The sequence below is a fragment of the Humulus lupulus genome, chromosome 7 (genome assembly GCF_963169125.1).
Source record: "Humulus lupulus chromosome 7, drHumLupu1.1, whole genome shotgun sequence".
In the NCBI taxonomy this organism is placed as follows: domain Eukaryota; kingdom Viridiplantae; phylum Streptophyta; class Magnoliopsida; order Rosales; family Cannabaceae; genus Humulus; species Humulus lupulus.
This window is the reverse complement of record NC_084799.1, coordinates 102,656,779-102,671,626: the sequence shown is the minus strand read 5'-3', so window position 1 is coordinate 102,671,626 and position 14,848 is coordinate 102,656,779. Positions and strand designations below refer to the sequence as shown.

Sequence of the window (14,848 nt, the reverse complement as noted above, 5' to 3'; positions counted from 1 at the left end):
CTACCAAATTCAAAAATTAGAACAAACATAAACTTAACAAAAATAAATTAATTAAAATATGTTTGTTTAAGATATTTTATGATAACTTAAATAATTAAATCATATTTATTTAAAAATAATAAACCATACATATCATTTTTTTATCTTATAAATTTGTGTATTAGTTTGTTTATTATCAAGTGATTGTAGCTCTTTTTATTCATCATCAAATTCACCAAAGGACATTGCAAGATACATTAGAAACTAAAAATAATTAATGCATGTATACTACTCTACACTATGACTTTTTCTATTATTAATTTCTTTTTAAATATTATTGTAATTTATATATATGTCATGTAGCCCTATAAATATATATCCATGTTAATATTGTGTTTAGATGTCATATATGTACAAATTATTCATATAAATATTTATATATGCTATAGAACTGTAATTCATTATATTATATATATACATATATATTAAAAAAAATAAACCAACATTTTTTATTAAAATTATACACAATGTTTTACCCTAATATTTTTAATATATTTATGTCATACATTATACTAAACATCTTCTATTTATTTTTATGATATTGCTTATTTATTTAAAATTTATATGATAATTAAAAAATATATAAAAAAATAAATAAATACATGTTTGAATAAGCATGTTTACAACTTTAAAATTAAAGAAACGTGTATTGCATATTGTTTTTACCTGGTGTATATAACTTATCTTCATTTTAATTTTAATAATTTTTTTATTTTGTCTTCATAATTTTTTAAGAAAATAATGAATAATATTTTTATTTTATTTTTACATTCTTTACCTTCTTTTTGTGTTAACTTTAATCATTTTTTAATATTTTTTTACATTCTTTACTTTTTTTTTTATATAGAATTAAGAATTGGTATGAAATCAACATGTTTGGTATCCTCATTCTTCTAACTCTTGAGTTTAAAAAGGAAAAATATTGTTAAATGAAATTGTACAAATTACAGATCAATTAGTGAAAGAGAGAACACCGAAGTGGCAACCAAATTGCGGGAAGCATACACTAAGCAGGTGTGTGTATTTTGTCAAATAAAAAAAGAAAAGTTCCAAACTGTGGTAGATCCAGGAAATACGAAATATCTTCCGGAAGAAAACGACGTTTAACTTCGATTCAAACATAAATAAATAATATATATATATATTTACACGGTATTGTTATGGTGCATATCTTAGTAATTTTTTGTATTTTTTTTTTGCCTCGTATTATAGTTATTTAAAGTATGTTGTAAATTTTCAAAATTTACAATACCAAAAATTAAATTTAAATTAATTATTACATATATGATTAATTTTTTTATACAAGTAAAAAATAGACTTATTTAAACTTAACTTTTAACCTTATAAATTATTTAAAATTTTCTGAAAATTTGTCATTGGTCTAAATAACCACGGAAACCACCTATAAAATAAAAGAGCCGGAAAAAAAAATACAAAAGTTACGCACGATAGAATTACTCTGTATTTATATATACATACAAATTTATAAATAAAAGTAAAACCTTTTAATTGTTCATAACCACCTCTCTCTCCGCCGCGCCATTCTCGTTCTCCATATCCATCCCAACCCTTCAATATACTCAAACATCTCATCACCTCATGGCCGCGTCGGCTGCAGCACCACCACCAGCAGCTCCCACAGCTCGATCCGCAATCTCTCCTTTACCACCTAAATTCTCGCCTTTCGATCACGCGGCTCCACTAATTTCCCTGCATTTCTCCAAACACCGACGTAGCATCCCTGTTCTGACCTCTGTACGCGCCGAATACGGCGGAAATGGCCGAAACCGCCACTCCGGAGGGGCTCTCGAGTTGCAGGGCCTCTCCGACGACCCTGGTTTCGACGTCGTTTCCAAGGACTTGCATTCTCTTCCGAGTATGCTTCATTTTTATTATTATAAGATTAATTTGAATTAGAAATTGCTCCTTTTTTTTAACGGCCGTTTTTTCTGTGATTTTATTTGGGTGGCTGTCTTTCAGGGCCGTTGTCTTCGAGCAGGTTATCTCATTCTGTGTCTGATGGATCTCGTCTGCGTGTCGCATACCAGGTAGTGTTTTGTGGTTTGCTTATGTTAATAGCTGCATATTTAAGCACAAATAACTATGTTGAAATGGTTTATATATATATATATACACATGAATTATCTAAGGTAGCGCATCACTTTTGCCACGAGGTTTCTATTTTCTAATTGCAGAAATAATAACTCAAATGTACATTATATTTATACAGGCTTTCCGCCAATTTATGTCGGAATGAGAGTTCAAATATTTCGTTACACACCTAACAGACTTTTTTTATAGCCTGAAAAATAGATTATTTAACTTAAAATTCAAGAAAATAGAAGCAGAAAAATGTATTTGCTCAGCTCAATGTGAGACTGAGAGAAAAGTTTCATTATATAATGCTCAGAATTTTTACAGGGGAATATTCTAGATTTCATTTGTACAATTACAGCTAATCATTGGTACAAAAGTTACAAAAAGGTGTACTGGAATATTCTAACAAACTTTGCAACAATTCTGGTGCCAATAACGGAATGCAGATTCCTTTACGATGCTGAATGTACTGGGCTGTCTTCCTCTGCTTGTGTATTGTATTCCATATCTGATATTTTCATTTTCTTGACATCCCCTCTCAAACTATGTGGTATTTGAACCACTCCTAGTTTGCCAATAAGAAAATGAAACTGTGAGTGAGAAAGACTCTTCGTCAGGCAGTCCGCAATTTGTTCACTGGATGGAATGTATCTAATCTCAAGTGTTTTATTCAACACTTTATCTCGAACAAAATGAACATCCAGTTCAATGTGCTTAGTTCGAGCGTGGTATACCGGATTAGCAGCTAGGGCGCTTGCACCCATATTATCGCACCATGTGATCGGAGTAGCAGGCAGTGGAAACTCCAGTTCTTGAAGAAAGGCTTGAATCCATGATATTTCAGCAGCAACTTGAGCAAGGGCTCTATACTCGGATTCTGTGCTTGAGCGAGAAACAACATGTTGTTTCTTTGATGACCATGATACAAGAGTGTCTCCAAGATACACACAATACCCTGCTATTGACCTTCTGTCATCTGGGCAGCAAGCCCAGTCGGCGTCTGAAAAACCTGTTAATAACAATCTATCACAATATCTGATGTGGAGACCATAATGAGGCGTGCCCTTGATGTATCTCAATACCCTCTTTGCTGCACTCCAATGCGCTGTAGTAGGTGCCTTCAAGAACTGACTTAACTTGTTTACTGCATAGCTAATGTCCGGCCGTGTATGAGTTAAATATTGAAGGCCCCCAATAATGCTTCTGTACTCTGTAGGATTCTGCAGTAGCTCACCATCTGTTATTGATATCATTTTCCCAGTTGCCATAGGCGTAGGAGCAGATTTCAGATTCAGCATTCCTGTTTTCCTTAGCAGCTCTTCTATGTATTTTGCTTGACAAAGATACATTCCTGTTTCATCTCGGTGTACCTCTACTCCAAGGAAATAATGTAGATTTCCAAGATCCTTGAGAGCAAAAATTTGATTTAGCTTTGTTGTGAGTTCCTTCAACTGGCCAGTATTATTTCCTGTGACAATTATGTCATCTACGTAAATCAAAACAAGTATGATTACACCTGCTGCCTTGTAGAAAAATAGTGATGAGTCTGCTTTTGAGTTTCGAAAATTCCACTTCAGAAGAGTTGCCTTGAGACGATCGAACCAAGCCCGAGGGGCTTGTCTCAGCCCATAGAGTGATCTTTCCAATTTACACACAAAATCTGGTCTGCGTTGATCAATAAATCCTTGAGGTTGTTTCATGAATACATCCTCCGTTAAGTGACCGTTGAGAAACGCATTGTTTATGTCTAATTGTCGTACATCCCATCCTTTAGATACTGCAATGGTTAACACTATGCGAATTGTAGAAGTCTTGATTACTGGGCTGAAAGTTTCATTAAAATCTAGTCCTGGCCGTTGATTGAATCCTTTCGCAACGAGACGTGCCTTATATCGCTGTAATGAACCATCTGAATTTCTTTTCACCTTGAAAACCCATTTATTATCAATTACATTCATCTGTGATGTTCTTGGAACCAAGGTCCAAGTTTGGTTCTTCATAAGTGCCTCATTTTCTCGATCCATGGCAGCTTTCCATTCCGGATTATTCAGTGCTTCTTCAACAGATTGAGGCTCATCACTAATCGTCTTCCACCTGGACTGACCAAGATAGGATTTTGGCTTAAAAATCCCGTCCTTCGCTCGCGTTATCATTGGGTGACTTGGCTGTAATGTGAGTTGATCATTTGTAGAACTTGCTATAGTGGGTTCTAACTGTGATGGATGCACATGTTCATGGGCAGAGACAGTTTATGCAATATTGGGCGATGTAATATCAACAAGTTCTAGAGAATCAGCCAAGGTTTCATGCGAGCATACCTGATTTGTGTCAGACGTAGGCGTGTTAGGTGAGGCTGTCGAGGATGCTCCCGGATGAACACCATCAACTTGAGTACCTGCAAGCGTGGATGGAGGAGAGAGGGTGGCTGACCAAGAGGGCACAAAGACTGATATTGGTGTTTCAGGTTGATGTGTGTTCAGAAAACCTGTTTTAAAAGGGAATTCAGCCTCATTAAAAACTACATTTCGTGAGATGTATAACCTGCCTGTACTACTCAAGCACTTGTAACCTTTGTGGCTGTCACTGTATCCAAGATTTACACATTTGGTTGAATGAAACTGAAATTTATGGGATTGGTAGTGACGGAGACACGGAAAGCAAGCTGAACCAAAAACTCTAAGAAACTTATAATCAGGTAGTTTTCCATGGGCAATTTCGAAGGGTGTTTTGTTATTCAAAACAGGAGTTGGGAGACGATTTATAAGATAGACGGATGTTTGGAAGGCATCCCACCAATATTTTTGTGGTACACCAGCTTGTGCGAGAAGTGTGAGTCCCATTTCCACAATGTGACGATGTTTTCGTTCAGCTCGTCCATTTTGAGCTGAAGTGTATGGACATGGATGATTAAAAATAATGCCTAAATCAGTTACATCTCTAGTAAATGACTGATATTCGCCACCCCAATCTGTGTAGAGGGTTTTGATTCTTTTGTTGAACTGATTTTCAACAAGTGCCTTGAATTGTCTAAAGGCATTTAAAGCTTCAGATTTTGCTCTTAATGGGTATATCTATGTAAACCGACTATGGTCATCAATAAAATGGATATAGAACCTGAAATTAGTGTTTGACATAATAGGGGCTGGTCCCCAAATGTCAGAATGAATCACTTCTAGCATAGAACTAGCACGACAAGGATTAAGTTTGAATGGAAGAGAATGTGATTTTCCCATTTGACAAGCATCACAGAATTGTGTTTCATTAGCATTAAGCTTTACATTCATTTTCTTTAAAACAAGATCTAAGACCTTAGTGGATGGATGGCCTAACCTATTGTGCCATTTATCCTTGATTGAAATGAAAGACTTCGCAGCCACAGGCTGTGTTACATCAGAAAACAGAACAGAATTGAAAGAAGCTTTTGAGCTTTTGTTTGGTGACCGAGAGAGGTTGTGTGGTAGTTCAAGTTGATAGAGTCCATCCTTAAGCTTTCCCTTGAGCACCACCTGCCTTGTCTCCTTGTCCTTAACATAACACAAATCAGAGAAGAATTCAACATAAACATTATTGTCAGATGTAAGCCTTGAAATACTGATTAAATCTTTTGTAATATTTGGAACATGTATAACATCTTGTAAGGACAGATGAGAATCATTTTCAGTAGGTAGAAACCCAGTACCAACATGATGAATTTTTAACTGATCACCATTTCCTACCATAAGGGTTTCCTTACCATTGTACTCTTCTTTGATCTGCATTTTGTTCATTTCAGCAGTGACATGGCTCGTAGCTCCACTATCTACAAACCAAGCATCATTATCCAGCATGTCAGGAGAGGCAACAAACGCAGCAGGACCTGTTGGGGTTTTGTTCTGACTGATGCTACTACCAGGGGCTGTTCCCATGTAGGTCTCATCAAATCTGTTGTAACAGTAGGCAGCAGAGTGTCCGTATTTACCACAGACCTGGCATGTCGGTTTTGAAGCATTTCCACGACCTCCTCTACCACGAAAACGGCCTTGTCCACCTCTGTTAGGTTGCTGCCCACCACCACGATTTCCATGCGAACCTCCTCTGCCTTCGTTTGAGAAGTTCCCTTTGTTTGCTAGATTGACCGAGGGATTGCCATTGTTGTTGAGCAGTCTTGTGGTGCGAGATGTTGATACGAGCCGATCCATTTTACTGTCAAAGCTCAGAAGTATATCTTGGAGCTCTTGCCAACTAGTGGATGGTCGGGCCTCAATGATACACACGATGGGTAGATAATCAATATCTAGGCCAGACAAAGCATTTGAAACCAGATGAGCTTCGGGATAGGGGTCACCTGCAAGAGCAAGAACGTCTGCCCATTGACGCTTTTGTCGAAGGTAATCGGCCATGGTGAGCGACCCTTTTGGAAACGTTTGAATCTTGGTTCGGTATTCATCCATTTTTGCTTTAGAATGGGCTCCAAAGAGGGTTTCGAGAGCACTCCAGAGAGAAGCCGAAGAGTCACACCCCATTACTTCCGAAGCTATTCCTTCGGTCATGGAGCCGTATAACCACCCAAGAAGAAGCTGATCATTTACGATCGAGTGCTCAAATGCCGGATTGACTTGTTTTTCTGAACTAGTGCTTTCATCGATATCAACAGAAACAGAGATGAACTCCTGTGGTCGAGGAAGTGTGCCCTTGAGGTAGCCGTCGAGTCTATGCCCACGGACAATTGCAGACACCATGGTCTTCCATAGTGTAAAATTGTTTCTATCCAGTTTCAAGGCAAATGGTTGATTGAGCGTACTCCCAAACTGAGGTACATTGTGATTTGGAGCTGGAATCTGCGAAGATGGAGGCTGTTGTTGAGCATTAGTGGCTGAGTCGGTCTGTGGGTTTCTGGTTGTAGCAGAGGTTTGGTCAGCCATTGCAGAGTAGACACACGTCTAAGTTTGGCTCTGATACCAACTTAAAATTCAAGAAAATAGAAGCAGAAAAATGTATTTGCTCAGCTCAATGTGAGACTGAGAGAAAAGTTTCATTATATAATGCTCAGAATTTTTACAGGGGAATATTCTAGATTTCATTTGTACAATTACAGCTAATCATTGGTACAAAAGTTACAAAAAGGTGTACTGGAATATTCTAACAAACTTTGCAACAATTCTGGTGCCAATAACGGAATGCAGATTCCTTTACGATGCTGAATGTACTGGGCTGTCTTCCTCTGCTTGTGTATTGTATTCCATATCTGATATTTTCATTTTCTTGACATTTAAACCCTCAATTTGGAAATGTAAACTATTTAATTTTTTTTTTGAAAATTAATCTTGTTATAATATATCTAAGTACCAAAAATAAAAATCGTCTGCCCCTACCTTATATTCTTGTTGTTACTTTGATATCTAGGATGGAGTTGCTTGTATATTTTGATGAATGTTGCTGAAATTTTAGGGCGTTCGTGGGGCGTATAGCGAGTCGGCTGCAGAGAAGGCGTATCCAAATTGTGAAGCAGTGCCTTGTGAACAGTTCGATACCGCTTTCGAAGTAAGTACTTCTGACCCGTTTTCTCTTTTTAACGTAATGATATTGGAAAAGAGTCTTTAATGGTTACTGGCGATTGCCATTGTGCATGTATATCTTTTGATGGGGCTGTCAAGCTTATCACGATTAAATGATTGGTTTGGCTCTTTTGTCATCTCTTATGGACTTAGTTATTAGCCATGGTGGATCTGGCTACCGTATTGAGTCAGTCGCTTGATTGACATTGAGCTTTGATTCAGATTAATTTTGTGGGGGGACAGTATTCTATATTCTACGGGAGGAAAAATGTGGTTTTTGTTTTTGACTAGGATGCCCCTACTTCTTGCTTGTTTGATTTTTTATTTTTTTAATGAAATGAATTTAGGAATCGAATTCATGTAGCATCACAGATAGCAGTCAAAACTTTGATTCAAAACTTGATGGCTTTTCGTTCTTTTCATGTTGCAGGCAGTTGAGCGATGGCTTGTGGACAGAGCAGTTTTGCCAATTGAGAATTCATTAGGTGGAAGTATACACCGAAACTATGACCTTTTACTTCGCCACAACTTACATATTGTAGGTGAAGTGAAATTCGCAGTCCGGCATTGCTTACTAGCCAACCCTGGCATTCAACTTGAGGACCTGAAAAGAGTTTTAAGCCATCAACAGGTTTATAAAAGGCTGCCTCTCTCTGTTTTTTCTCATCTATCATGTCATGAAACTTTTTCCTAATACTGATAAGAATTCCAGGCTCTTGCTCAGTGTGAGCACACATTAACAAGGTGGGGTTTGATCAGAGAAGCAGTGGATGACACTGCTGGTGCGGCAAAGGTAGGCCTTTTGAGAGGTCTTGGTCAGTTATACACATTGGTTTTTTATGATCACCTTGAGATTATACTATGTGTAAATATTTTATATATTGTTAAACCATAACTGTATTAGTCTTAAAATCAAATTAGTTATATTTAGTTAACTCCAATTGTTTTACCTTTTGTGCTGATGTGTCTTGGTGGTCTCACGGGTTGTGTGCTTGACCTACCATATATATATTATTGTACAGAGCTTTCACAATTCAAGGAATACAACATTTTTCCAATTCCTTCATTTATGCTGTCATATTAGGACCATTTTAAGGCGGACCACTTATATTAACTTACTGCCATGGTCTTCTCATCTAATTGAATCAAATTAGCTTTAGTTATCATTTATTTTTTCTCTTTGGCTACAAATTATGGTCATAGATACCTGGTTTATTTGAGTTTTAGTTGATTGCATCTGTTGTTCATGCTACTTATTTTTGGTACTGACCTGAAATTACCATAACTTGTAGCATGTTGCTTTCCACAAATTAAAAGATACTGGAGCAGTTGCTAGCTCAGCTGCTGGGGTGATCTATGGTTTGAATATACTCGCCGAAGATATTCAGGTTTGTTTTTAAAAGTTGTTTGTGTTTCGATGTGCTTGGGTTGAGATGGTTGCATGTATTACAATCATTTGTAGCTCCATTTTGCAGGATGATTCAGACAATGTTACTCGTTTTCTTATGCTGGCAAGAGAACCTATAATTCCAGGCACGGACCGACCATTCAAGGTTTTCTCTTTTGAAGATAAATATTGTCAATTAATTTTCAAAGTACTTTTTACTTGGTTCAACTATTTAGTATATTATACATTAGCACAATTATTTATCACAAGTTCTTTATTTTTATATTTTATTATATGGATGTACTCATTGCCAGACAAGTATAGTTTTCTCACTGGAAGAAGGCCCCGGAGTTCTTTTCAAGGCACTTGCCGTTTTTGCTCTACGTCAAATTAACCTTACTAAGGTATATCTGACAATCGTTTGTCTCCTGGATGCTATGTTGGCCTTGCATGACGGCAATACTAATAGTTGTATTTTGTTTCCTTAACCAGATTGAGAGTCGACCCTTGCGGAAACAAGCCTTGCGAGCGACTGATGATAACAACAATGGTCCAAAGTAAATTTCGTGAAGAAACATCATTGCTTATATTTCGACATTAATTGGACTCTTCAACAATTTGACCAGTTTCATGATTGTTTGTGTTATATTTACCAGTCAAAGCACAACTTTATCTTGCTCTAATTTTGTATTTGTCTTCTTTTTCAGATACTTTGACTATCTTTTCTATGTGGATTTTGAAGCATCAATGGCTGACCAAAATGCCCAGAATGCGCTTAGGCATTTACATGTGTGTTTTCTTTATACCCCTCTACAAATCTATATGAAGACATTTTTATTTTTTATTTTTGACCCTATGCTAACGTGAATTTTTCATATCCCTAGCAGGAGTTTGCTACATTCATGCGAGTGCTTGGAAGTTATCCAGTGGACACAAGCATGCCATGAGTAGCCTTTTTTTTTTTGTTACAGTAAGAAATCAAATTTTTGAATCATATTTATTTTGATCGTATGCATTTAATCCTCCCAACCTCAAAGTTTGAGTTCAGATGCAGTGGTATGACATTACTAGGGTGAATCTATTTAGGATTTGATTTCCTATTAGTCAACGTGTTCTGTTTGCCCTGGCCTCTGGCATTCTAAATGTTCATTCTATGCATTCTAGAGCAGCCCTAATATATTTTTTTTTAGGGATTCATACACAAGGTAGCAGGTATCTGGAATGCAATAATTTTGATTACATGACTCATTAATTCAATTATATATTTGTAAAATGAAAAACACACTTTGACAAAGGGTTAAATTAGAGGAATGTGATCTGGCTAACTAATGGATAAAAAAATTGAGTTCGTGTATTGTTTATTGATTAATGGTTTTCCTTTCATATGATGACCGAAGATGAAATACTATAGTTAAGCAAACCAAGAGGAACCAAAATACAATGATGAGATCATTTGATTTGATTTGAAGACTTGAGAATAAGTTTAACCATAGATGGACTATAGAGTAGAGAAAAGGAATAGATTGAAGCCAAACATCTAAACTAAGGGGCATGAAGTACGAGAAGGGACCCCTTAATTCCTTTGTTGCACAATTACATATCTATTATATTTTGTTATTTTATCGCATTAACTTAAATGGTTGGAGGGAGTGTTAATTTTAGCTCTGTTTTCTCATTGTTTTTTTTTTTTTTATCTATGGAGGAATATTCAGCATTGAAGAAATATCTACCACTGATTTTGACCTGTCACAAATCTTGTTTGAAGACTCGAAATAATCTCAACCATCTAACCACCGAGACATACTCAAGTACAGAGTCTCAGTCGAGTGATTTTCTGTTAATTGGAATGTTGCAGGGTCTGTGGGTCTGTTCTTTTCAACAATATTTAGCTAGCCATGTAGTTACTAGGGCGAGTTCAGCCCATCAAAATTTTTGTAGTTCCAACCATACGAAGGTCTCTCATGTCCCTTTTTTACGTTTCTATATTTCCTTTCTTTGTTGTGTGCGTAATATTCTCTTTATGTAAACTTAATAAACATTTATTGAGATGAAAATGGTTGTGTATTTGCCATATACGTATAATAACATTTGCTCTCAAGAAGGGTTTGCCTCGAATATTTATTCTTCAAGTCCCCCACCATGACTTTTATGTATAATCTTTATCAGAATGTTTTTGCAAAAACAACTCTACTGAATATATATATATATATGTAAAGTTCGGAGCGACTATGTTACATTTGGGAAATTTGTCTCTTGACCTTATTAAAACTTGCAATTGCTCCCACTTTCTAGATGACACTTTATTTATTTAGGTTTTTGGGTCTCACATGGCATTATTTGACCAATCCTACATATCAATTTGATATTTTAATATTTAAGAATTAGAATGATAAATGAAATGACTAATCATACAGTTCAAGTCACTCCTGACCCACACGACATATGGGCGTTAAACTTTTACTACGAGTGGTCTGGTTTACCATCTTTACTCAAGCCATTCATTAATCCCGTGAAGAAAGTAACTCGTTGTTTATCTACTGGTCTCCATGGCAATATAGTTTTGAAACTACTGTGATGTAGAGGGAGAAAACAAGAGTGATAGAAAAAGAGGAGTTTAGACATTGAAGACAGGGAACAAGTTAACAATATAGAGATCACTCATTTATAAAAAGATTAACTGTAGTAAACAAAATCATACAACTAAAATACAATTAGAAAACTCGCTGTACAATTTAAAATATACCTCTATAGCCATGAAAGGAAAGAAATTAACACGTAAACCATTAAAGTGAATTATTATTAACAGTAAGTAATCCTATGATACCCTAAATACTGCATCATAATTGTTTAAAACCTTGCAAAACTAAAACGTGAATGACTAAAAGATTTATTAACACTAACCACTCTCAGAGAAAAGGATTGCAGATAGTCCAATACATTTCCATTATGTTAGTCTACAAACACCAACTCTTTCACTGGTCTTCTTCCTTTCATCTACTGAAACCTCACTTCTTGGCCATTAGATCTTTAATCAGCCCCAGAATCTCATTTCTCATTTCAGAAACCAAAGATGGAGTAACCTGCTCCTTCGCAGCAGAAAACCACAGATAACTTCTGTCATTGGCTTTGTTTCCATTATTACTATGCCAGAGGCAGATCACTCTAGCAATGGCAGTAACATATAAGCCACAATCATAACCGTTTACTTGCCGTGGAATATCTGTGCATTCCGTAAACCTGGCTTTAGATGCTGAACATGTAAACCCGGCATTAGATGCTGAACCTGAATCTGACATGTACTTGAGAATCACATTGTAAAGTCGGAAAGCAGGCAATCTGTTCCCAGGTCCATTGCTATCATGGTGAATAAACATATTAGTTTGTCTCTCGAATACAAGTAAGCTCCAATGAGTTCCGCCTTCAGCCATATGCACATCTTCGTTGTCATTGACAGGAAAGAGTACCAGGCTTCTAGAAGGCAAATGAAGCGGCTCCACAAACTCCTTAAGATTCTCGCTCAAAGAACAGCTCATTATCCAGTAAGATATTGATGGCGGAACTAGCAAGATGTCTTCAGAAGCATGGGATGAAGAGAGATAGCTCAGATAGAACTCAATTATACGATCATTCAGAAGATGGGGGCCGCCTAGGATATCCAAGTCTGATCGCCTGAGCACAACATCATTATAGCTAAGAATTTTCTCATCAGGGTTGGAGCTCTCCATGTGCAAGTTATGACGAGTACGTAATCCTGCACATACAAAACTGCAATGAGATCAACAATAACCATTTCTAAACAAGTGGACTGTCGAATCAGTTATGAAATATACAAATAACTTGAGGATTGAAGAAGGCCATTGATACCAACTCACGATTGGTACTTAAAACTTAATCAAGAAAGACATGAATGTCGAAGTTGGTCAACGTTTAGTGTGGTTAAGTCGGGGTTTATTCTTCAGCAGCAAGAAAAACATAAAACACAATAATGATCTTTCAACTTTGAACTTAAGCTGAATGTCATATGTCCTAATCCAGAATTACAGACACTGAAACATCATAAAGAAGTGAACGAGTTGTAGTAATTCCAATTGAAGAAGATTTGGTATTGGAAAAGGCTATGCCGTTTTGTATGTAGCATTTCAAATAAATATTCCTGCAATTTTTATCTTTTCATTTGATGAAAATTTGGTATTGGAAAAGGCTATACCATGCACATACGTGTGTGTATATTTATATATTGAATATTATATCAACGGACAGAATTTAGCACTCAAGTGATTCAGAACTTTTCATTGAGGATTCAAGAAACAGTTTATTCTACAGTACTGATAAGTAAAACAAAACTTTTCATTGAGGATTCAAGAAACAGTTTATTCAACAGTACTGATAAGTAAAACAATAAAAGAACAATACAATAATTACTCTTACAACTGATACAATCAGACAAGGCTCCATGCAAAAATTTTAAGAAAAAGAATTGTGAATTTCATCTACAGCGACATTAAAGAACAACAACAAAAAAAGTACATAATTAGTATGAAATATGCGACAGATATATATAAAAGGAAAATAGTGAGTTAACATACCTAATTACTATCATGCATCAGCAATCAAACAATATAAATAAAATCAACAAACCCTACCGACTGTTGGATCCTCATAATTATTCTTTATCGCCGAGAAAATAGAAATGTGTAGCAAAAACAACAATAATTTAGGTATAATAGCAATAATAATGATACTTAATGTTAATACTGAATAATTACATACTTGTGTGGAAACTTGGGTTTCTGAAAAATTGAAAACACGCCATTATTCAATAATTTTGTATCAGAAAATAGAACGAAATGGTACTAACCCAAAATCGCAGTATGAAACTGAGAGAGGTATAGTCAGCAGCGGACCTCCTCCTACGCCTATAACCCGTACTGATCGCATGGCAATTCGATCGTGATATCTCCTTATATATAGAAGAAGTTTCGGTTCACATTAAAATCTTTAAGTGAAAATTCAATTGTTATTGTGCTTAAAATAAAATGAAGGGGTTCATTCAAAAACAAAATTCTAATGAATTAATTTTCAAGTAGCAAATTATTTAGGCCTGTTTGAAAACAAACGGTCTAATTACTATAGTAAGTGTAATTACTAAGTAGTAATCTACGTATTTGAGTAATTACAATAAGTTTGTAAAGCAACTCTTTGATTAGAATTGAGTTTAATTCAGAGTAATTACTCAATTTAGCACGTTTGATGTAATTATACTATATTTATGTAATTGGAGGTAATTAATGAGTCATATTTACACTTTCTAATTCTCACAACTTTTACAAGAATTGAGAGTAATTATATTGTCTAATTACTAATTACTATCAATTTTAAATAATATTTATTATATAATATTATTTTTATGTGTAATTATTAATTGTTTTGTTAAATATCTGTTTGGATGTCAAGTGATAATTACTATGAATTTTTATTGACGAATTGAGTATGATTATATATGTGATAGCATCTACTATACTAGGAATATCAATGAATCTGATTATAGAAATTGCTCAGGATACCCTTTATCTTCTAGAATATATTTCTTAGTTCAAGATCCCTCTTACTAACTAGAATCAAAGAATTAATAAATCTGTTCTGCCCAAAAGGGGAATGAGCTAGGGTTATGAACTTATAATTGATAATCTGATGATTTAGTCAATTCCATGATTATAAGTTCATTCCATACCGGACCAGACCGGAATAGGGTTATATACATTCTAATTATGTTTTAATTATGAGAAGATGT

General features: G+C 35.4%; 2 protein-coding genes across 8 annotated transcripts; one reads left to right on the top strand and one right to left on the bottom strand.

The window, feature by feature from the left end:
- Positions 1 to 1,530: 1,530 nt before the first annotated feature.
- LOC133788499 (arogenate dehydratase/prephenate dehydratase 2, chloroplastic-like) lies at positions 1,531 to 11,172 on the top strand. Of its 4 annotated transcripts, none has more exons than XM_062225996.1 (12): positions 1,531 to 1,915; positions 2,020 to 2,087; positions 7,564 to 7,656; positions 8,101 to 8,301; positions 8,383 to 8,463; positions 8,963 to 9,058; positions 9,146 to 9,223; positions 9,372 to 9,461; positions 9,550 to 9,614; positions 9,765 to 9,846; positions 9,942 to 10,027; positions 10,770 to 11,172. In XM_062225996.1, exons 1-11 carry the CDS (start codon positions 1,639 to 1,641, stop codon positions 10,002 to 10,004), a joined length of 1,194 nt encoding a protein of 397 aa, XP_062081980.1. In that variant the 5' UTR covers positions 1,531 to 1,638; the 3' UTR covers positions 10,005 to 10,027; positions 10,770 to 11,172. The 4 variants fall into 4 exon arrangements, with proteins under 4 accessions (XP_062081980.1, XP_062081979.1, XP_062081982.1 ...); XM_062225995.1 differs by having other exon boundaries at positions 10,760 to 11,172; XM_062225998.1 differs by having other exon boundaries at positions 1,532 to 1,915; positions 9,945 to 10,027.
- Positions 11,173 to 11,694: 522 nt separating this feature from the next.
- LOC133788500 (NEDD8-specific protease 1) lies at positions 11,695 to 14,087 on the bottom strand. Of its 4 annotated transcripts, none has more exons than XM_062226000.1 (2): positions 13,916 to 14,087; positions 11,695 to 12,822 (listed from the first exon to the last, which is right to left on the bottom strand). In XM_062226000.1, the coding sequence occupies exons 1-2, from the start codon at positions 13,993 to 13,995 to the stop codon at positions 12,063 to 12,065; spliced, it is 840 nt and encodes a 279-aa protein (XP_062081984.1). In that variant the 5' UTR covers positions 13,996 to 14,087; the 3' UTR covers positions 11,695 to 12,062. The 4 variants fall into 4 exon arrangements, with proteins under 4 accessions (XP_062081984.1, XP_062081986.1, XP_062081985.1 ...); XM_062226002.1 differs by having other exon boundaries at positions 11,695 to 12,808; positions 13,916 to 14,073; XM_062226001.1 differs by having other exon boundaries at positions 11,695 to 12,808; positions 13,828 to 13,925.
- Between the last annotated feature and the right edge of the window lie 761 nt (positions 14,088 to 14,848).

Excerpts from the sequence above, each read along its gene's own strand:
- LOC133788499 (XM_062225996.1), top strand. The coding sequence starts at position 1,639 with ATGGCCGCGTCGGCTGCAGCACCACCACCAGCAGCTCCCACAGCTCGA. Across the intron at positions 8,302-8,382 it reads GAGTTTTAAGCCATCAACAG|GCTCTTGCTCAGTGTGAGCA; the intron begins GTTTATAAAAGG and ends TAAGAATTCCAG. Across the intron at positions 8,464-8,962 it reads ACACTGCTGGTGCGGCAAAG|CATGTTGCTTTCCACAAATT; the intron begins GTAGGCCTTTTG and ends CATAACTTGTAG.
- LOC133788500 (XM_062226000.1), bottom strand. The coding sequence starts at position 13,995 with ATGCGATCAGTACGGGTTATAGGCGTAGGAGGAGGTCCGCTGCTGACT. Across the intron at positions 12,823-13,915 it reads GTTTCATACTGCGATTTTGG|TTTTGTATGTGCAGGATTAC; the intron begins GTTAGTACCATT and ends ATCTCATTGCAG.